Source organism: Diaphorina citri, unplaced genomic scaffold (assembly GCF_000475195.1).
Source record: "Diaphorina citri unplaced genomic scaffold, Diaci psyllid genome assembly version 1.1 scaffold877, whole genome shotgun sequence".
Classification (NCBI taxonomy): Eukaryota; Metazoa; Arthropoda; class Insecta; order Hemiptera; family Psyllidae; genus Diaphorina; species Diaphorina citri.
In genome coordinates, this window is record NW_007378309.1 from 2,469 (window position 1) to 24,127 (window position 21,659).

The 21,659-nt window shown below is 40.7% G+C and overlaps 5 protein-coding genes and 1 long non-coding RNA gene across 6 annotated transcripts in view; 5 read left to right on the top strand and 1 right to left on the bottom strand.

Annotated features, from left to right (window-relative positions):
• Positions 1-723: 723 nt before the first annotated feature.
• On the top strand, positions 724-1,249 carry LOC108252807. Its single transcript, XR_003392462.1, has 2 exons — positions 724-940; positions 1,124-1,249. It is a non-coding gene; the product is annotated as an uncharacterized LOC108252807 (long non-coding RNA).
• A 207-nt stretch (positions 1,250-1,456) lies between these two features.
• On the top strand, positions 1,457-4,392 carry LOC103512720 (twitchin-like). The gene is made up of 7 exons (XM_008477496.2): positions 1,457-1,470; positions 1,917-2,109; positions 2,383-2,389; positions 2,747-2,930; positions 3,264-3,515; positions 3,772-3,935; positions 4,265-4,392. The coding sequence occupies exons 1-7, from the start codon at positions 1,457-1,459 to the stop codon at positions 4,372-4,374; spliced, it is 924 nt and encodes a 307-aa protein (XP_008475718.1). The 3' UTR covers positions 4,375-4,392.
• A 2,063-nt stretch (positions 4,393-6,455) lies between these two features.
• LOC113468866 (polyphosphoinositide phosphatase-like) lies at positions 6,456-8,863 on the top strand. Its single transcript, XM_026826125.1, has 3 exons — positions 6,456-6,534; positions 7,791-7,845; positions 8,636-8,863. Exons 1-3 carry the CDS (start codon positions 6,471-6,473, stop codon positions 8,841-8,843), a joined length of 327 nt encoding a protein of 108 aa, XP_026681926.1. The 5' UTR covers positions 6,456-6,470; the 3' UTR covers positions 8,844-8,863.
• Positions 8,864-9,112: 249 nt separating this feature from the next.
• Positions 9,113-13,469, top strand: LOC113468864 (twitchin-like). Its single transcript, XM_026826116.1, has 6 exons — positions 9,113-9,518; positions 10,000-10,235; positions 10,415-10,535; positions 10,986-11,267; positions 11,880-11,985; positions 13,205-13,469. The coding sequence occupies exons 1-6, from the start codon at positions 9,113-9,115 to the stop codon at positions 13,452-13,454; spliced, it is 1,401 nt and encodes a 466-aa protein (XP_026681917.1). The 3' UTR covers positions 13,455-13,469.
• An 88-nt stretch (positions 13,470-13,557) lies between these two features.
• On the bottom strand, positions 13,558-19,042 carry LOC103512723 (twitchin-like). The gene is made up of 13 exons (XM_026826117.1): positions 18,991-19,042; positions 18,682-18,814; positions 18,481-18,639; positions 18,071-18,237; positions 17,850-17,853; positions 17,590-17,762; positions 17,061-17,342; positions 16,291-16,474; positions 15,706-15,957; positions 15,131-15,294; positions 14,318-14,461; positions 13,907-14,079; positions 13,558-13,677 (listed from the first exon to the last, which is right to left on the bottom strand). Exons 1-13 carry the CDS (start codon positions 19,040-19,042, stop codon positions 13,558-13,560), a joined length of 2,007 nt encoding a protein of 668 aa, XP_026681918.1.
• Positions 19,041-21,659, top strand: part of LOC103512724 (twitchin-like) — a 29,463-nt gene continuing 26,844 nt past the window's right edge. The window contains exons 1-7 of the mRNA XM_026826118.1: positions 19,041-19,065; positions 19,504-19,646; positions 19,962-20,116; positions 20,269-20,389; positions 20,422-20,557; positions 20,817-21,011; positions 21,348-21,532. Coding sequence (XP_026681919.1) covers positions 19,041-19,065; positions 19,504-19,646; positions 19,962-20,116; positions 20,269-20,389; positions 20,422-20,557; positions 20,817-21,011; positions 21,348-21,532 — 960 coding nt within the window. The remainder of the gene's footprint in view (positions 19,066-19,503; positions 19,647-19,961; positions 20,117-20,268; positions 20,390-20,421; positions 20,558-20,816; positions 21,012-21,347; positions 21,533-21,659) is intronic.

A 21,659-nucleotide genomic window follows, 5' to 3' on the forward strand; every position in this document is an offset into this window, starting at 1 on the left:
CCCCTAGAGCATAAAAGGAATATCGCTGCCAAATTGCAGCTTGCTAGGTGTGGTGGTTCTCGAGATAGGGCGATCAGTGTGTGAAATGTGAATGAGTTCTCGTTCTTATAATATAAGATTTACTAGCTGAATTCCGTCGCTTCGCTCCGGAATCCCGCTAGTTCATCCCGAGGCATGGCCAAGCTTGTGGAAAAGGCATGGCCGAACTTGTATTTTTATCAAACTAAAAACATAAACGAAACTCAATATTAGGCGAGCGAGGAAAAGTTTTCTCTCCCTCAGTCTCTGCACTCTGTGTATTTCTTATGGTGATTTTAGCGATCAAAAATTGATCATATCTCAGGATCGGTTTAGATTTTCGCAAAATCCTTTCTTATTGCACACCTAGACCATAAAAGGAATATTCCTACCAAATTTCAGCTTTCTAGGTGTTGTGGTTCTGGAGATAGAGCGATCTATGATCGCCTGTTGTTGCTTCAGTGTAAATGACTACGCCGCATGCGGCATGGTTGCCTAGAGTCCCCTAGCAACAGGCAACCACTCAACCAGCAACAAGCAATCCGCCGCAGGTCGCTGTTGCTAGGTTAGGTTGCCCCAGTGTATATGGATGCGTAAGGCGCTTTGACACGGTGGCGGTCGCCACAGACCTACATCAATCGATTTCTGCAATATCGATTTAAAAAAAATCGTGCATTCTTATCAAAAAATAACAAACCGCGAAATTTCAAAAATCTTCCTGCTTTTACCGAGAAAACGAGAAAAAAAAAAAAACTCCGAATTTTGTTCCCCATTCCTCTTATTTCACCTCTTTTTATTAGCCAGACCCAGCAATCAGCCATTAACAGAACATTGAATACACCTTCACCCGATGGATCACTTGCGTTAAGCTACATTGCATGTGGTTGGTAATCTGCAACCTCTTCCCATAAGCAACTATCGGGTAAGTATTTATTGAGTAATATGCATAATATTAATAGGGTTCAATACTTTTCCTTCAATAGTGTCTGAAATGTAGCTTTGAGGTCTGCAATACATTTACCAGACAGACATAATATTAATGTGACTGTGTCATGTGAATTCATTGAAAAACTACCAATGTTTTCATTTACATCTTGATTTCCAGATGAGTACACACCATACAGTTTGTTGAAACTAGAAGAACATCCAGAATGATTTTCTCGGAAGGAAACCACAAGTTTCTCCCTTTGATTTGTCCTCTCCAGAAAATTGCCCTGTATGCTACTAAAACGGTAAGTTTTCACCAGGGGGAAAAATTCTCAACAAATTTATTAAAGAATTTTTTCAACTCAAAGGCACTGGAAATTGATCCAACTAGCTAATAGCATACAAAATTATACACTACACAGTTGTAACCTCCAAACATTTCATTTATTACGATTTTTATCCAATTTTTTTTCTTCCGATTGTCTCGTACCTAGGTAATGCAATTTAAAAAATGAAATCCAGCAGGCGAGATTTTTCAGAACTTCCTGTGTAGCCTGTAGCCCTTCAAGGTTGCATACTTTTTGAAATGATCTAGAGAGATCCTAGAAACTAACCACCTAGGAACTTTTTTGTACAAAAAATTGCGTGAAGTTTGACGTCACGGCATACGCTCTCGTAGGCGATGACGTCACATCAAATGTCCCGAGCAAAGCTCCCTCGCAGGCAACACATTAATCTGTTTGTGCGCATGCATTTCTGCGCAATTCATGTTTGTACGCATACGTTTCTACGCATCTCCTGAAGTCTGACGTCAGAGTTCAGGACTCTGACAGAAAATAAAAACTGAATTTTCGACCTTTTACAGTTATTATTTCCGAGTTTTGACCTCAGATTTGGATTTTCACAACTTTTTACGTAGGAATCGAACATTTATTAATAATTTTTACCCATTTGCAACTGCTCCATTGCAGGAAGGATGCCAATGTGATGTGGAAGCTAGCTGACATAGCCCAGGGTGCTATTGGCAAGACAGGACTGTTCTGTGTGTCCCAAGGTGAAGCTATGAGTTACCAGACGGGGATTGTAAGGGTTAATTGTGTGGATTGTTTGGATCGGACTAACACAGCGCAGTTTGCAGTGGGCAAGTGCGCCTTGGCTCTGCAGGTGAGTTTTTTTCCCAAGGATTTTGATAGAGGGACCACTTACCTATAACAGCGGAGATCTTATTGTCCCGAAATCTAAGAGAGAAGGACAAGATAGATATTTGAACATACCTGTCAGAAGAATTGATAAGCTCAAACTTTATTAGCCAAAAGAATTGAGTTCTTTTTTTTCTGTCATGGTGTCCGTTTGTTCTTCTAAAACTCGCTAATACTGTGTCCGACATTGATTATACATGTGATCTTGTACTTAATTTTGCAATGATTTTATTTTCAGTGGCTACGTGATTGAGAAGAGAGATCTTACTCACGGAGGAGGCTGGGTAGTACACAAAAAGCCCACTCTGAGGCATAGGTGTAGGGGGAAACAGCCTTGAAAGTTGGGTTAAGCTTATAAGAATCTACGAAGCTAGTTATCATTCTTACTTACCTTACCTTATCGCCGGGTTCTAACAGGCCGCGTGAGCCCAAGACCTCCAGAAAACAGCTTACACTCCCTTCTATCCTGTACGATTTCCATCCAGTCTTGATTTCTGTGCCTACACAACTTAGCCTATATTAATGATTAGAGTTTGTGACGACGGGATAGGAGAAACGCAGACTTAACGAAATCGTCATAAATTGTATTTGATTCATTTCAGATATCCCCAGTCCACCTGAAGGACCACTCAAGCCTAGCAACATCACCAAGTCTTCATGTAATCTAGAATGGAGAGCGCCTAGAGATGATGGTGGCACTGATATTCTGCACTATGTTGTGGAGAAGATGGATATGGAAACTGGTAGATGGGTTCCAATGGGAGATGTGTCTGGAACTTACACCAGGTGGGTTGAAAGAGTCATAGAGCAGCTTATACAAGTGAAAATGGGGTGTCGAGTGATAACAATCAAGTGATTTATCATTTAATGACGATGATTTCTATTCCAGTCCAGTTATGTTGAGAGAAAGTAAGAAGCTTCCGCAATAGAAGTGCTGACTGTCAAACTGAGTTCAAATCCCGACTTGAGTAGATACTTCTTGTTCTTTTCTATTCGGTTTATTTAGGCTTGGTCAATTTAAATGGAAATCTTGAGAAAAATCATATGAAAAGTAAAAAAATCAAAATCAAAAACCTAAAATGCTTAAAATAATAACTTTTTGAATTTCTTCTTCTACAGGGCTGAAAATCTCATCGAAGGCCACGACTACAACTTCCGTGTCAAAGCTGTCAACAAAATCGGCGAGTCCTTACCTCTTGTCTGTCAGTCTCCTATTACTGCCAAGGATCCATTCGGTAGACCAGACAGGCCAGGACAACCCACTGTTACAGACTGGGGCAAAGATCATGTGGATCTGGAATGGACACCACCCAAGAAGGACGGAGGATCTCCCATTTCTCAGTACATTATTGAGAAGAAACCTAAATATGGGTAAGTGGTTTTCTTTATAATAAAGTTTAGATGAAGATTTTAATATTAGAGTACATACTTGTCTAGAGTCTTATGACGGCATTTGCAGACAGAAAAAAAGCATCGGAAACATAAGATCAATATGAGACCGTCAAAAGACCTCAGATTTAAAGATCCCGAGATATTACTCGAATTACAGATAAAGATTTAATCTTGACCACTGTGCCACGAAGTTTTGTAAAAATCTAAATTTCCTTCCGTCTGTTTTGATCCTCAGACCATGGGAGAAAGCGTGCATTGTCCCCGCCAATATTACAGCTACTTCAGTGCCTGACCTCAAGGAGGGAGAAGAGTATGAATTCCGTGTCATAGCGGTCAACAAGGGTGGTCCAGGAGAGCCAAGCAAGGCGTCTGCGCCCGTCACTTGTAAACCAAGATTTGGTAAGTTGGTGGATTTAGCAAACCATATACGTAAACAAAAAGCTTACATGGGGCTTAGTTGTAGGGGCAAACAGCCCTAAAAGTTGGGTTAAACTTATACGAATCTACGAAACCAAGTATTTTTCGTAGGTCAAGTTGACCTAATCCGACAAGAAACTAAGTATGTGAAGTAGATAAAGATGCCACTAATTTGAGAAGCCTCTGGAGGACATTGATTGAAGGATACTTCCTTCACGGGTATGTCCCGTGAATTAAAAATAAATATATCACCTGTTTGATGTGCTAAATATGGAAGACGAATTCTATACTTCTTTTGTTTTATGTTTCAGTTGCGCCGGTTATTGACCAGTATGCTCTGCAAGACATGACGGTGAAAGCTGGTACTAGAATCAACTACACCGTACCATTCGAAGCTTCACCAGCACCTAAAGTCAAGTAAGTTGTTTTCCACTTTTGAAATTATCTGTAAATATGTACAAACATTACAAAAATTTAGGATATGAAAGAAGCCTAGATATTATTTCTGGGCAACCAAACGGTTTAAACCCCCAATCCTTCCAACAACGTGCACCGAGAAATTTCCCCCGCTGAAGAGTGAGGAAGACCTTCTGTCTCCTAAGCATTAGGTGGAATCTAGAAATTCGGACGTAAAAATTACTCGTCCAAATGAAGCCAAACAAAAGACCAAAAAAAGAGAAGACCAAAGACCACAACGAATGAATGCCATGGACCTGAGCTGTTTCCTCCTCAGTGGAAACAAACTCTAGCTATTGTGCTAAAGTTTTAGACGATGGAATGACCAAAGATATAAAATACATAGAAAGCACTGCTCATATCCATATATTCCCTCTTACAGTGGCTCCCAAGATCAAGACACCACTAAAGGACATCATCATCAAGGCAGGCAAGATCCTCAACGTTGAAATCCAATTCATCGGTGAACCTCCACCAGAAGTAACGTGGACCATTGACGGCAAAGAGTTGAAGACAGACTCTGTACGCACGACTGTCACTTCCATTGGTTATCACACCATTGTGAATACCGTCAACACCAAGAGATCTGACTCGGGAACTTACCATCTGGAACTGAGAAACACTTCTGGAAGAGATGAGGGATCCTTTACAGTAACTGTACTCGGTAAGTAGGCTAGATGAAGAACTAGATGACTGGAGTAAAGGTTTCTTAAAATGCTCTAATTCTGGAGTCTATTCGGCGCTGCGTCATGATAAATCGATCCCCTATTGTATTGTCTCTGAGAAACGATCAGCAAAACAAATACCACCACAATAAGTAGTAAAAACATGATGTATCTGTTTGAAAGAGAACTACTTAATTTGGTACTTAATGAATGAACCTATGAAATCATTTTGTTTGAAATGTAGGTCTCACGATTTCTCTTCTTTTTTCACTTAGATCGTCCCGGACCACCTCAAGAACCTCTGGAATATGAAGAAGTCACTGCATCCAGTGTTACACTGTCGTGGAAACCACCTACCGATAATGGAGGCAGTGAAATCACGTGAGTACTTTTATTGGTTCAGTGGTATTTTAGGAATAAAATTACATCTTTTTAATTTAAATGTACCAGTCCCCCAGCTTTGACAGGGAACTTACGTAGGTACCTAATTATTATTATTTTTTTTTTTTTGCCTTTTATGCTCATAACTACTTGGACTCAATTCACCAACCCTCAGTTCCAAAGTCTATAGCTATATCCTAGGAACCTAGGAAATAGTTGCCTACATGATTTTTATTGTATACCTAAGTCTATAAGTAGTGCTTTATTTAGATTGTTAGCTTAGAACAAGATGTTCGTTCCATCGTACTAACAGTTTAATAAATAGAGCACCTCTTCAATGAATGGGTAAGAGGCAGAGCAGACCAAAAAATCGATTTTTGGAGTACCTATTGTACGTCGTTGAAAAGAGCACAAAAGGTCTATTTTTTTCTTTTTAATTGGTTGCTAACTTCACTTTATTAATATTGGTGCAAACTCAATTGCCTACAAATTTATAATTATAGTTACAATAAATTACCTAAAGATCTCAAGGAGGCAGAGCATCCTAAAAAATCGACTTTCGGAGTACCTATTGTACGTCGTTGAAAAGAGCACAAAAGGTCTATTTTTTTCTTTTTAATTGGTTGCTAACTTCACTTTATTGAAATGCATTGCATTGTATTGAAATGCATTGTATTGTATTGAAATGCGTTGTATTGAAATGAGAGCAAAAACAAAATGGCTATCTCTTTTTAAACTTTGACTATTTCAAAACGTTTTTGGACTTGGTTCGGTCTGCCTCTTAGCCATTCTTATTTTATCACTTTTTAAAGGTCTCCTTTTTCTCTTCTCCCTACAGTTACAGTTACGACATTACTCACTCTTTACAAATCAACATGGCACCCCCGAGACACATAGCTTTCTCCTATCCTGTTCTTCTCGTCTTCGATCTCGGGATGATAAGACCTTAACACTTACAGTTCCTATCAAACCTCTTTAACCCTTTCGGTTCTCAGATGCAGAGAAGCAACATGCAATGAACGTGTTTCTAGGATTATTCATTCCCGAAGAGAATGCCCCTCCAATATGGGAACTGCCCAATGATTACACCCCTGATAAATACACAAGCCGTGTGGACTATTCTGCCCTCCCGTCCAATTCCTCCCCACATACCAGCCCTGAACAGTCCCTATTCCCATCTGAGCCTGCCCCCACCACTAAACCGACCCTGTACGGGATTCGAACTGAGCCTAACTATCGGTTCGTGTGGAACTCTCATCTGCTGTCTAAAGTGGAGAAGGAACTTCATCCTGATTGGCTACTCTTCATTATGCACGGATTCATCAGCCAATCAAATGTGAGTTGATTTTTTTCCACAAACTTATCAGACAATTTTTTTTCTTTCTATTCTTGCCCATTTGATTACAAGGGACACACTGTGGGGCAAGTGGGGCATGCTACGACACAGACTCGTAAATCTAATGTAGTATTTAGTAGGTATCCTAAATGTTTTGTGGTAGAACTTTTCTTATTGTGGGGTGGAACTTTTTATGAACACTCTTCACTGAAATGTTGTTAACTGGCTCTTATACTCCCTTTTTTCAAAGACTTATACCTGAACATATTTGCAAATGGCCTTGTTGCTAAATTATATCGAATTAAAATGAAAATAAATACCTGAACAAATCTCTCTTCCCTCAGGTATCGATATTCGGTCGCTCCGTGTACGTAACACTGGTAGCACGTCGCTCCAACAAGTACGCGGGCACGCGGTTCCTCAAGCGCGGCGCTAACTTCTACGGCGATGTCGCTAATGAAGTAGAAACAGAGCGAAAAGGAATTTTAATTGTGTTAAGCATAAATGCTTGTCACAAATGTCGTTCCCCGCTTAATACACTACGCTAAATTTTATGACTTGATTTGGACTCGAACCACCAACATCCAGATCCGAAGTCCACCGCGCTAACCATTACACCACTGAGGTTGGAAAAAAAAGCGGGGAATGACATTTGTGACAAGCATTTACATATGCTTAACACAATTAAAATTCCTTTATCGAAAATTTATGCAGGTGTAATAATTGGGGAATGATATTTTTGTTAAGCATTCAAGTATGCTTAACTCAATTAAAATGTCTTACATTCCATGGTTTCAGATTTCCTCAGACCCGTTGGTGGGATGAAGAAGTAATGCAATGTTTACCTCAAGCATACGATGCTGTAAAGTGTCGAAACATGTTATGGATACAAGAGGAGTAAGTCTGTCTGATTGTGTGACTGGAACGGTAAACGGAAACATAAATAAGGTTGTTTTTATACTTTTTATTGAGGAGAAAGCATTGCGATATGAGTCATAAATGATTACTATCTACATCATCCGCAGGCAGTGGGTATTGCCCCTACAGTATATAGGTAATGACTAGAATCGAATCCACCTATTATTTTATTTATTTTTTCTTTTAATTATTTTAGTGTTTAACACCTCCTGTAAAACTGCTAATTCTCCTAAGATTTTTGGTACCTAACTGAGGTTTCACTTACCATTCGGAGACTAGCTACTTGCCTCTTCACATTGACATCACCCAGCCTGAGTGGGACTGAAAAAGCCAGCAGCACGCGATTGCTCAGATGGTCACCCATCCGGATACTGACCACGCCCAACGTTGCTTAACTTCAGTGACCAGGGAACTTGGGCATTCAACGTGCTGGCGCCTCTGGCTTTTCACATAGTAAGGAGTGAATGATATTTAACACATTCCAGGTTTTTACCAACTTCAGTGGTGCAGTGGTAACGCGTTGGACTCAAGGACTTTGAATCTGGAGGTTGGTGGTTCGAGTCCAAGTCAAGTCATAAAATTTATCCAAGTAAAAGGACAAAAAGGAATTTCAATTGTGTTAAGCATAAATGCTTGTCACAAATGTCATTCCCCGCTTAATACACTACGCTAAATTTTATGACTTGATTTGGACTCGAACCACCAACCTCCAGATCCGAAGTCCACCGCGCTAACCACTACACCACTGAGGTTGGTAAAAAAAAGCGGGGAATGACATTTGTGACAAGCATTTATGCTTAACACAATTAAAATTCCTTTATCGAAAATTTATGCAGGTGTAATAATTGGGGAATGATATTTTTGTTAAGCATTCAAGTACGAGTATGCTCAACACAATTAAAATTTCTTACATTCCATGGTTTCAGATTTCCTCAGACCCGTTGGTGGGATGAAGAAGTAATGCAATGTTTACCTCAAGCATACGATGCTGTAGAGAAACGCTGCCTCCAGGTGATACTGCCTTTGTCTGAACATTGGGAGTGTGTCGATGTGTACGCGGCTTATCATCGTCCCGATGAACTTACCACGCTGGACGAAACTTATCCGTTCAAGATCACACACTCGGTCAAGTGAGTGACATGTTTTGACTTTCTCGTTTTGTATAGTTGGTGTTTTCTATACCCAGGGCCGGATTAGCCCCCCGCGGGGCCCGGGGCAGTTTCAAAGGCGCGGGGCCCCCAGTTTGGGCTGATCGAATTTAAAATAATAACAGCTAGAGAGAGGAGAGAGGCTCATAGACTGAAACTAAGTGATCACTTTCCAACTCCTTAGTATCCTGACCTATAAAAGAATCAAAACTTAACATCCGCATTCCGCATATAATTCCAGGTTACATCATCGAAATGGCCGAATACGGACTGGACAACTGGAAGACCGTTCCCGGATTCTGTCCCAAGGAATTCTTCACCGTCAAAGGTCTCACCGAAGGCAAGAAGTACGTGTTTAGAATTCGTACAGAGAACATGTATGGAGCTTCGGAGCCTTTGGATCCTCTTTTTCCAGACAAACCATCTCCACCTGAAGGACCCCTGGAGGTTAGTAACGTCACCAAGGAGTCCTGTAAGCTCAGCTGGAGAGTGCCTGTAGATGATGGAGGTGCTCCCATCTTACATTACATCATTGAGAAGATGGACATTTCCCGTGGTACCTGGTCTGATGCTGGAATGACTGTGTCTCTATTCTATGACGTACCGAGACTGATTCACCGTAAAGAATATCTGTTCCGTGTGAAAGCTGTTAATAGCATTGGTAAGTGAAAATCATGGATATATGAAGATAATAGACAGTTTTCGCAACCAAAATTAGTGTCCGGTTAACTGAACTCTTGAACGTTATTTCACGAAAACTCGCAGTTCTGCGCATGAGCAGGACCATGTTTTGGTCAACTTACGTCTTACGTTTCAACTATCGTAACGTAACCTTAAGCAGTGCAAAAACTCTCTAATTCCATAGTATACTTACATTTTCCAAGTTCCTGAAAATAAACCGGATAACCACACAATATCCCTACGTTAATATCTGAATATAGAAAAAGTGTTTTGGTCAACTTACGTCTTACGTTTCAACTATCGTAACGTAACCTTAAGCAGTGTAAAAACTCTCTAAATCCATAGTATACTTACATTTTCCAAGTTCCTGAAAATAAACCGGATAACCACACAATATCCCTACGTTAATATCTGAATATAGAAAAACCCCATCAACACTGGAACCGTTCTTACTATTTCAGGTGAATCAGACACTCTGGAAACGACCAAGACAACCGTGGCCAGAAATGAATTCGATGAGCCCGACGCTCCCGAGAAACCAACAGTCAAGGACTGGGGAGAGGACTTCGTTGATCTTGCCTGGAAGCCACCGCTGAACGATGGTGGATCTCCCATCACGGATTACATCATCCAGAAGAAAGAAAAGGGCAACCCCTACTGGATGAATGCTCTGGAAGTTCCTGCCAATAAGACAGACGTAAGTTTACTCAAAGTTCCCACGAAGAAGGGCCTCCTTCTTCCTGTGAATTGTTGCACAGTTCACAAAAACCCAGAGAACAGTCTTTATTACGGTCACCATCAGCAGGGGAATAATCTGGTGATGGTTCAAAAACCAATAATATTTATTATTTATTGTTATTTTTTTCCAAATTGTAGGTCAAGATTCCCGACCTAACCAAGGGACAGGAATACGAGTTCAGAGTGATTGCTGTGAATGAGGCAGGCCCTAGTGAACCAAGTGATGCTTCAGATATCATCATGTGCAAGCAGAGATTCTGTAAGTAAACTATTTTGCTCATATTCAGCAGGTACATCAAATTTAGACAGGCTATAATTATATTGAGCTCTGTGTCAGCAAAGCATATTTATAAAACTAGATGACATAAATCTCTTCTAAATTTGAAGAACCTGGTAGGGTTCTCATGATTTCTGCCGAGTTCCCCCGCTGAAGAGTGAGGAAGACCTTCTGTCTCCCAAGCATTAGGTGGAATCTAGAAATTCGGACGTAAAATTTACTCGTCCAAATGAAGCCAAACAAAAGACCAAAAAAAAAAAAAAGAAGACCAAAGACCACAACGAATGAATGCCATGGACCTGAGCTGTTTCCTCCTCAGTGGAAACAAACTTTAGCTATTGTGCTAAAGTTTTAGACGATGGAATGACCAAAGATATAAAAATATAAAATACATAGAAAGCACTGCTCATATCAATAATTTCCCTCTTACAGTGGCTCCAAAGATCAAGACACCACTGAAGGACATCATCATCAAGGCAGGCAAGATCCTCAACGTTGAAATCCAATTCATCGGTGAACCTCCGCCAGAAGTGACGTGGACTATTGACGGCAAAGAGTTGAAGACAGACTCTGTACGCACGACTGTCACTTCCATTGGTTATCACACCATTGTGAATACCGTCAACACCAAGAGATCTGACTCGGGAACTTACCATCTGGAATTGAGAAACACTTCTGGAAGAGACGAGGGATCGTTTACAGTAACTGTACTGGGTAAGTAGGCTAGAAACAGAATATTCCTTATTTTCCGTTGCTAGAAGAGTGAAGTAAACGTTTCGTAAAATATGCTGATTTCGGAGTACACTCGGCGCAGCGTCATGATAAATTGATTCCCTATCGTATGGTCTCTGAGAAATGATCAGCGATTGAAATACCACTTAGTACTTCAAATACCGTCTCGCTGGAGGACGCAAAACTGAGACAAAACCAGCCCTGTCAAGCCACAGACAATAACACTGGCTTTTTTGAGGATACCTGAATGGGACTACGGTCAAGTCCGTCTCAGGAAGTAGGGGACAACGACATAATTATCTACCTGAATATCCCTCATTAGACACCTGAGCGAGCTCTCTGGCCTAGATGGCACCTCTTGGTATCCTCTTAATGAGATAATATATGAACTCACAGCTTTCTCTGGAATAAACCTGATTGTGCGGACTTTCTAGAGCTGCCGCAGGTGAATTTTAGAGAAACTGAGGAGGTTGAAGTATACCAGTGACGGTGCTTCTAGGTTCCATCAAGGCCCGGGGATAGCAGCCTCCAAACATTTGAACTCATTTTGTTTGGATTTTCGGTCTCACGATTTCTCTTCTTTCTTTTACGCAGATCGTCCCGGACCACCTCAAGAACCTCTGGAATACGAAGAAGTCACTGCATCCAGTGTTACACTGTCGTGGAAACCACCTACCGATAATGGAGGCAGTGAAATCACGTGAGTACTTTTATTGGGATGATAGGGACCTAGGATAATGATTAAATAGAAGATGGGCGTTATCAGTAGTGATTTCTAGATGTCAGATAGTGACAAAACTTTGAATATTGTGTAAAAGTGCGTTGAGGAACTTTCTCATATTTGTAGTTTCGGAAGTAAAAAACGCTACATTTCTTGATAATGGTTTAAACCCTTTGGACGCCCAGAAACAATATCTGGGCTCCTTCAAAGTCCTTACAGATCAAGCAGACTTTGATATCCATTCTGTAGGTAAATGCGAAATACTCTTTACCATGAACAAACAAGATTGTCTAATGATATAATTAAACTACATTTCACGGAAAATTTACCTGCACTAGCACTATTCAACTCATGAAAATCTCCTAACTTCTAATGTCTTACTCCCTTTTTCCACAGGAAAGCCAGACCCGCCTGAGGCACCCAAGGTGGATCGTATCACCAAGGACAGCGTCACGTTGTCATGGAGACCACCCAAGCATGATGGAGGAGCTCGCATCAAGGGATACATTGTCCAGAAACGCAAGAAGGGAGGAGACTGGGTCGATGCCAACTCTGTGCCAGTGCCCAACCCTGTACATACGGTAAGTTTGTCAACTCTATTATATGGTAAGTTTTGTTTTTGAAGAGGTTTGATAGAGGGAACTGTAAATGCAAGGTCTTATCGTCCCGAAAGAGAAGAGAGCAGGAAGACAGGATAGGAGAAAGCCAGCCAGTCCGAGAATATGATAAAATTATTGAGATTTGATAATCAGCGTTCAAATGTTTCTGCTTACTTACCATGTGTGACATAACTCCGAAAGTTACTATCCATCGGTTATCTCTCGCAGTTTCTGGCAGAAGAAAAGAAACATGGTAAGCTACTTTTAGCAAAGGTTGAAAAGTAGGTCCATCTTGAGTAATAATTACCATTCACTTCGTTCTTCCAGGTTGGAAATCTATCAGAGGGCGAAGAATACACTTTCCGTGTTATTGCTGTGGATTAAATAGAAGGTGGGCGTTATCAGTAGTGATTTCTAGATGTCAGATAGTGAAAAAACTTTGAATATTGTGTAAAAGTGCGTTGAGGAACTTTCTCATATTTGTAGTTTCGGAAGTAAAAAACGCTACATTTCTTGATAATTGCAGATTGGTCAGAAAAAAGGTTCATTTAGAAGACCAAGTGATCTTGTACTTAATTTTGCAATGATTTTATTTTCAGTGGCTACGTGATTGAGAAGAGAGATCTTACTCACGGAGGAGGCTGGGTACCTGCTGTTAACCATGTCAGTCCATATGACCACCATGCTACAGTGCCTAGACTTCTGGAAGGAACAACCTACGAGTTCAGAGTCAGAGCTGAGAACTTGCAAGGACTTTCCGAGCCCATCACCACGAAAGAACCTGTGGTTGCCAAGAACCAATATGGTAAGGAATTGGATAAATGGACTAATTACGACGTCTTAGTCTGAAAAAAAAAAAAATCCCTTTTGAACTGTTGAATCATGGTGCCTTGAAATGTGGAATCTTCTTCTTTTATTATGTCTTTTTCCACTCAAATGGGGTCGACATTTTTTATGAACCTCTTCCATGCGGCTCGGTTTTTTGGCATGGTTGCCTTCCAACTTCTTCTCTTTCAAAGGCCCAAGAGTATAATCCCTTCATAACTTTGTTGTTCAAAAACTTTGTATTGGACTTAAACGAGGGCTTAAAATCAATACAATTAAAATTCCTTTATCGAAAATTTATGCAGGTGTAATAATTGGGGAATGATATTTTTGTTAAGCATTCAAGTATTGAAAAATTAATTCTCTCTTAAAACCTTCGTAGACTGAATTTTTCAAAAAGTTACTTTTCGAAAAAAGATCCTGCAAATGTACACAACGCGCATTCAAGAAAAGGAAGAAATGTTAAGAACTCTTACCCGAATAGGATCAGGCGTAATCTTAATCCATCTGCCTGATGTACGCTCTCGCCTTTCAACTTCGTAGCCCTTGATGGCAGATCCTCCATTGCTGATGGGCTGTTGCCATTTGATCTTAATGTGGTCCTTGTCAACGTCCGTGGCTTCGGGCTTGGAAGGCTTTCCGGGAACATCTGAGAAAGTGAACGGGGGGTTTTTAGTCAGTTTACGAGTATTTCTTGACTATCAATGTACGAAAGCTTGACCATTGATTTTAAGCCCTCGTTTAAGTCCAATACAAAGTTTTTGAACAACAAAGTTATGAAGGGATTATACTCTTGGGCCTTTGAAAGAGAAGAAGTTGGAAAAGTGATCAGTTTACGAGTATTTCTTGACTATCAATGTACGAAAGCTTGACCATTGATTTTGAGCCCTCGTTTAAGTCCAATACAAAGTTTTTGAACAACAAAGTTATGAAGGGATTATACTCTTGGGCCTTTGAAAGAGAAGAAGTTGGTCTAGTACCAGCTTTCACCGTCATGTCTTGCAGAGCATACTGGTCAATAACCGGCGCAACTGAAACATAAAACAAAAGAAGTATAGAATTCGTCTTCCATATTTAGCACATCAAACAGGTGATATATTTATTTTTAATTCACGGGACATACCCGTGAAGGAAGTATCCTTCAATCAATGTCCTCCAGAGGCTTCTCAAATTAGTGGCATCTTTATCTACTTCACATACTTAGTTTCTTGTCGGATTAGGTCAACTTGACCTACGAAAAATACTTGGTTTCGTAGATTCGTATAAGTTTAACCCAACTTTTAGGGCTGTTTGCCCCTACAACTAAGCCCCATGTAAGCTTTTTGTTTACGTATATGGTTTGCTAAATCCACCAACTTACCAAATCTTGGTTTACAAGTGACGGGCGCAGACGCCTTGCTTCCACATCAAACAGGTGATATATTTATTTTTAATTCACGGGACATACCCGTGAAGGATGTATGGACAGTAGGAAGAATCCTTCAATCAATGTCCTCCAGAGGCTTCTCGAAATAGTGGCATCTTTATCTGCTTCACATACTTAGTTTCTTGTCGGATTAGGTCAACTTGACCTACGAAAAAAATACGGTTTCGTAGATTCGTATAAGTTTAACCCAACTTTTAGGGCTGTTTGCCCCTACACCTAAGCCCCAAGTAAGCTTTTTGTTTACGTATATGGTTTGCTAAATCCACCAACTTACCAAATCTTGGTTTACAAGTGACGGGCGCAGACGCCTTGCTTGGCTCTCCTGGACCACCCTTGTTGACCGCTATGACACGGAATTCATACTCTTCTCCCTCCTTGAGGTCAGGCACTGAAGTAGCTGTAATATTGGCGGGGACAATGCACGCTTTCTCCCATGGTCTGAGGATCAAAACAGACGGAAGGAAATTTAGATTTTTACAAAACTTCGTGGCACAGTGGTCAAGATTAAATCTTTATCTGTAATTCGAGTAATATCTCGGTATCTTTAAATCTGAGGTCTTTTGACGGTCTCATATTGATTTTATGTTAGTTCAATTTCCGATGCTTTTTTTTTCTGTCTGCAAATGCCGTCATAAGACTCTAGACAAGTATGTACTCTAATATTAAAATCTTCATCTAAACTTTAGTTATAAAGGATCTTTAAATCTGAGGTCTTTTGACGGTCTCATATTGATCTTATGTTTCCGATGCTTTTTTTCTGTCTGCAAATGCCGTCATAAGACTCTAGACAAGTATGTACTCTAATATTAAAATCTTCATCTAAACTTTATTATAAAGAAAACCACTTACCCATATTTAGGTTTCTTCTCAATAATGTACTGAGAAATGGGAGATCCTCCGTCCTTCTTGGGTGGTGTCCATTCCAGATCCACATGATCTTTGCCCCAGTCTGTAACAGTGGGTTGTCCTGGCCTGTCTGGTCTACCGAATGGATCCTTGGCAGTAATAGGAGACTGACAGACAAGAGGTAAGGACTCGCCGATCTTGTTGACAGCTTTGACACGGAAGTTGTAGTCGTGGCCTTCGATGAGATTTTCAGCCCTGTAGAAGAAGAAATTCAAGAAGTTATTATTTTGAGCATTTTAAGTTTTTGATTTTGATTTTTTTACTTTTCATATCATTTTTCTCAAGATTTCCATTTAAATTGACCAAGCCTAAATAAACCGAATAGAAAAGAACAAGAAGTATCTACTCAAGTCGGGATTTGAACTCAGTTTGACAGTCAGCACTTCTATTGCGGAAGCTTCTTACTTTCTCTCAACATAACTGGACTGGAATAGAAATCATCGTCATTAAATGATAAATCACTTGATTGTTATCACTCGACACCCCATTTTCACTTGTATAAGCTGCTCTATGACTCTTTCAACCCACCTGGTGTAAGTTCCAGACACATCTCCCATTGGAACCCATCTACCAGTTTCCATATCCATCTTCTCCACAACATAGTGCAGAATATCAGTGCCACCATCATCTCTAGGCGCTCTCCATTCTAGATTACATGAAGACTTGGTGATGTTGCTAGGCTTAAGTGGTCCTTCAGGTGGACTGGGGATATCTGAAATGAATCAAATACAATTTATGACGATTTCGTTAAGTCTGCGTTTCTCCTATCCCGTCGTCACAAACTCTAATCATTAATATAGGCTAAGTTGTGTAGGCACAGAAATCAAGACTGGATGGAAATCGTACAGGATAGAAGGGAGTGTAAGCTGTTTTCTGGAGGTCTTGGGCTCACGCGGCCTGTTAGAACCCGGCGATAAGGTAAGGTAAGTAAGGAGTGGTCCTTCAGGTGGACTGGGGATATCTGAAATAAAGCAAATACAATTTATGACTATTTCGTTGAGTCTGCGCTTCTCCTATCCCGTCGTCACAAACTCTAATCATTAATATAGGCTAAGTTGTGTAGGCATAGAAATCAAGACTGGATGGAAATCGCACAGGATAGAAGGGAGTGTAAGCTGTTTTCTGGAGGTCTTGGGCTCACGCGGCCTGTTAGAACCCGGCGATAAGGTAAGGTAAGTAAGAATGATAACTAGCTTCGTAGATTCTTATAAGCTTAACCCAACTTTCAAGGCTGTTTCCCCCTACACCTATGCCTCAGAGTGGGCTTTTTGTGTACGGAGTTAAAACAAAATCCTTACCTAGCACAGTAACTTTAGCAGTTCCCTTGTCAGTTCCCCAAGAGTTCTTCACAGCCAAAGTGTAAATTCCGCTGTCTCCTCTCTTCGAGTCGAACACTTTCAGTTTGGTCGACTTGTCATCATTGACAATCTTGAACCGATCCTTGCTTATAATTGTGATATCATTGCACAACCATTCCTTGGTGGGAATAGGCTCGCCAATAACATTGATGTCGAACTCGAAGTTGCTTCCAGCGCGGACCTTGATGTCAGACAGTTGATCACGATTGATGTAGGGCGAGACTGTCGACAAGGTAAGAATAGATTCTTTTCTTGATAGGTATTCGACCACTACATAAAATTTCAACGGTTAATGAATCTTATGATTACCAGTCATAAACTGCGGGGTTTGAGGCAAAAACGACTTATAGGCTTAGTTTTTGCGTCAAACCCTTCAATTGTAAAATAGACAATTGATTGTAAACAGATCGTTTCAACTGTTCGTAAATAGAATCTTTTAAAAGTGTGCCTACTAGATGGTAACACTTACCTTTCTTGGCTCTAGCAATATGTGGAGCAGTTGGATCACTGGGTTCCCCTGGGCCTCCCTTGTTGACAGCCAGAACTCTGAACTCATACTGATTGCCTTCAATCAGGTCCAGAACTTTACCCTTGGGGGTGTCACCCTCAGTTTGGGCACACTTCTCCCAGATAGGACAGAGACTGAAAAGAAAACGAAGAAGAAATATTGAAAAACTTGGTCAAGTCTATAGTAGGCTAATAAAATCACACTTGTATTTACACCACTACAGTACTGAAAATGGAACAGTGTAGCCACAACCACAACCAAATGTCAGCCCAAAGCAATCACTCCAGGGCTAATTGATATGCTGACGAAAAACGCCGACCCCGTCTGAACACGGAAAAAGCGAAGAAAAGGAAGCACTGAAATTGGTCAAATAAACCAGATCGTTTCAACTGTTCGTAAATAGAATCTTTTAAAAGTGTGCCTACTAGATGGTAACACTTACCTTTCTTGGCTCTAGCAATATGTGGAGCAGTTGGATCACTGGGTTCCCCTGGGCCTCCCTTGTTGACAGCCAGAACTCTGAACTCATACTGATTGCCTTCAATCAGGTCCAGAACTTTACCCTTGGGGGTGTCACCCTCAGTTTGGGCACACTTCTCCCAGATAGGACTGAAAGTAAAGAGGTTGTGGATTAAACGTAAGAGAATTAAAACGGCTTTATTTAAATAACTACACTAGATCTATTTTCCTTTCGAAATTTCCCCTCTTTCGAAGCTCATTGCCCTTCTTTTGGTGTGATCCAAAATGGCGCGCTATCAAAATCGGTTGTTTTCCAAAAGGAAAATACAACTGTCCTATTCCCTCATCAATGACCGTATTAAGAATCGGTACACAAAAGGCCCACTTTAATGCTTAGGGTGTGGAGCAGTTGGATCACTGGGTTCCCCTGGGCCTCCCTTGTTGACAGCCAGAACTCTAAACTCATACTGATTGCCTTCAATCAGGTCCAGAACTTTACCCTTGGGGGTGTCACCCTCAGTTTGGGCACACTTCTCCCAGATAGGACGTAGGCTTCATAAACATGTAGGCTTCATAAATTGTGAATACTCTTACTTGAGAGGATTTCCTCCAGCTCTCCAGTCCACATGAGGTACAGGCTCTCCAATGATATTGGCATCAAACTTGAGTGTAGTTCCTGCAGATAGTTTGATATCTCCCAAGTGACGTCTGTCAATGTGAGGAGCCACTGGAATATGGAACAAAAAAACATTGATTTAGAATCAAAAAGGAATTGATACATTATTGGAAAATAAAATAGAAGGAAATCTGTCAAATCCACCTTCCTCAAATTGTCGATGGCAAACCAGTCATTGCCAAGAGTCCATTTGATCCTCCGGATGCACCAAGTCAGCCTGAGGTTACTGGATATAGCCCAAGCAGTGTTAGCCTGGCTTGGAACCCACCGGCTAACCATGGTGGAAGACCAATTACTGGTGAGTAAGAAGATTAATCCTAATTGCATAAATCTGGAGAGAGTGTTAGTGTACATTACAAAAGCTCATATCTTTTGGTGGCTGTTTGCAAAACTTACGTTATATAAGTTTTGTTTTTCTATAAAATTGAGAATTGAGCAACCAGTAGAATAGATGGATGTTCAATATTGCAATGGTTTTGTTACGTATTCTACAGTTTGTCTTGATCGATACTTTAATGAATTTGATTTATCTCATTTTGTTTGTTTCACTGTCAGATATTCCCTATGACATGAATCCAAGCTAGAAACTATTTCGAAAAGTAAAAGAATTAAGAAATCACCGAAAATAGTATCAAACTAATAAACACAAATGACAAATGTCTCTTCACAGGACAAAAGGTTTTAATTTAACCTCCTTCCTGTTTAAAAATTCCACTAACAATTTCTTCATATCATTCCAGACAAACCATCACCACCTCAAGGACCTCTGGATGTATCTGACATTACTCCCGAGAGTTGTTCTCTGTCCTGGAAACCACCTCTGGATGATGGAGGTTCTCCCATTACCAACTATGTTGTGGAGAAATACGAATCTGCTACTGGCGTGAGTGATTTATTTATATCCAAATCAGAAGTCAAAACTGGGTCATTGATGACCTCAAAAACATAATATGTGATAAAGGTGTGGCCATGGTAGGGCATTTCCTACGAAGGTCAAAACATATATTTTCACTGAAAATTTGACTTAAAGCATACTTTCTTTACCTTTTGGTCATTAATTTGTGATTTTTTTCGTTTCTGGATATGTCACTATTTATTTTATTTTATTTTATTTATTTATTTTTTTTTTTTTTACTTTTTGACTTACCATTTCCTTACTTCACTTTTGCTAATTTTAACATCTCTATCATGCTTTCAGTTTTGGTCCAAGTTGAGCAGTTTCGTCCGCTCTCCAGCATACGATGTGTTCGGGCTTGAAACCAACCGTCAGTACAGATTCAGAGTACGAGCTGAAAATCAGTACGGAGTCTCCGAGCCTCTGGAATTGGACAATTCAATCACCGCCAAATTCCCATTTACTGTACCAGATCCACCAGGACAACCACAGATTGTGGATTGGGATACCAACAATGCCACCCTGATGTGGGACAGACCCCGCACGGATGGTGGCTCCAAGATTCAAGGATACAAGGTCGAATTCAGGTCAGTGAAAACACATGATGCATGTTCACTGTACCAGATCCACCAGGACAGCCACAGATTGTGGATTGGGATACCAACAATGCCACGCTGATGTGGGACAGACCCCGCACGGATGGTGGCTCCAAGATTCAAGGATACAAGGTCGAATTCAGGTCAGTGAAAACACATGATGCATCGGCAAACCAGTCATTGCCAAGAGTCCATTTGATCCTCCGGATGCACCAAGTCAGCCTGAGGTTACTGGATATAGTCCGAGCAGTGTTAGCCTGGCTTGGAACCCACCGGCTAACCATGGTGGAAGACCAATTACTGGTGAGTAAGAAGATTAATCATAATTGCATAAATCTGGAGAGAGTGTTAGTGTATATTACAAAAGCTCATATCTTTTGGTGGCTGTTTGCAAAAGTTACGTTACATAAGTTTTGTTTTTCTATAAAATTGAGTATTGAGCAAGCAATAGAATAGATGGATGTTCAATGTTGCAATGGTTTTGTTACGTATTCTACAGTTTGTCTTGATCGATACTTTAATGAATTTGATTTATCTCATTTTGTTTGTTTCACTGTCACAGGTTACTATGTGGAGAAACGTGAGAGAGGTGGCGAATGGCTGCGTGCTAACAACTACCCCACCACCAATCTCAACTTCACCGTGCATGACTTGAGAGAGGGAGGCAAATACGAGTTCAGAGTGATTGCCATCAATGAAGCCGGTCCTGGCAAACCAAGTAAACCTACCGACATTGTGCAATGCAAGGAACAGAAGAGTAAGTGTAATGATAATGGTCTTACTTACTAACTTTCTACTTTCTTCCGTGTCCGTGAGATAAGAAAGGCACCTATCTCAAGGTGTTGGAAGGATTGGAGTTTAAACCCTTTGGACGCCCAGAAACAATATCTGGGCTCCTTCCATGTCCTTACAGATCAAGCAGACTTTGACATCCATTCTGTAGGTAAATGCGAAATACTCTTTACCATGAACAAACAAGATTGTCTAATGATATAATTATTAAACTACATTTCACGGAAAATTTACCTGCACTAGCACTATTCCACTCATGAAAATCTCCTAACTTCTAATGTCTTACTCCCTTTTTCCACAGGAAAGCCAGACCCGCCTGAGGCACCCAAGGTGGATCGTATCACCAAGGACAGCGTCACGTTGTCATGGAGACCACCCAAGCATGATGGAGGAGCTCGCATCAAGGGATACATTGTCCAGAAACGCAAGAAGGGAGGAGACTGGGTCGATGCCAACTCTGTGCCAGTGCCCAACCCTGTACATACGGTAAGTTTGTCAACTCTATTATATGGTAAGTTTTGTTTTTGAAGAGGTTTGATAGAGGGAACTGTAAATGCAAGGTCTTATCGTCCCGAAAGAGAAGAGAGCAGGAAGACAGGATAGGAGAAAGCCA

What these genes read in the sequence shown, in the direction of transcription:
- LOC103512720 (XM_008477496.2), top strand. An exon ending in GAGAAGAAACCTAAATATGG is followed by an intron (nt 3,516 to 3,771) that starts GTAAGTGGTTTT and finishes TTTGATCCTCAG; the next exon opens with ACCATGGGAGAAAGCGTGCA. An exon ending in CACTTGTAAACCAAGATTTG is followed by an intron (nt 3,936 to 4,264) that starts GTAAGTTGGTGG and finishes TTTATGTTTCAG; the next exon opens with TTGCGCCGGTTATTGACCAG.
- LOC113468866 (XM_026826125.1), top strand. Translation starts at nt 6,471, where the DNA reads ATGAACGTGTTTCTAGGATTATTCATTCCCGAAGAGAATGCCCCTCCA. An exon ending in TCCAATATGGGAACTGCCCA is followed by an intron (nt 6,535 to 7,790) that starts ATGATTACACCC and finishes TATGAGTCATAA; the next exon opens with ATGATTACTATCTACATCAT. An exon ending in ATTGCCCCTACAGTATATAG is followed by an intron (nt 7,846 to 8,635) that starts GTAATGACTAGA and finishes CCATGGTTTCAG; the next exon opens with ATTTCCTCAGACCCGTTGGT.
- LOC113468864 (XM_026826116.1), top strand. Translation starts at nt 9,113, where the DNA reads ATGGCCGAATACGGACTGGACAACTGGAAGACCGTTCCCGGATTCTGT. An exon ending in GAAAGCTGTTAATAGCATTG is followed by an intron (nt 9,519 to 9,999) that starts GTAAGTGAAAAT and finishes TTACTATTTCAG; the next exon opens with GTGAATCAGACACTCTGGAA. An exon ending in GTTTACAGTAACTGTACTGG is followed by an intron (nt 11,268 to 11,879) that starts GTAAGTAGGCTA and finishes TCTTTTACGCAG; the next exon opens with ATCGTCCCGGACCACCTCAA.
- LOC103512723 (XM_026826117.1), bottom strand. Translation starts at nt 19,042, where the DNA reads ATGGTTAGCCGGTGGGTTCCAAGCCAGGCTAACACTGCTTGGGCTATA. An exon ending in GCTGGAGGAAATCCTCTCAA is followed by an intron (nt 18,640 to 18,681) that starts GTAAGAGTATTC and finishes ATGTTTATGAAG; the next exon opens with CCTACGTCCTATCTGGGAGA. An exon ending in TTACGCCTGATCCTATTCGG is followed by an intron (nt 13,678 to 13,906) that starts GTAAGAGTTCTT and finishes CCCTCGTTTAAG; the next exon opens with TCCAATACAAAGTTTTTGAA.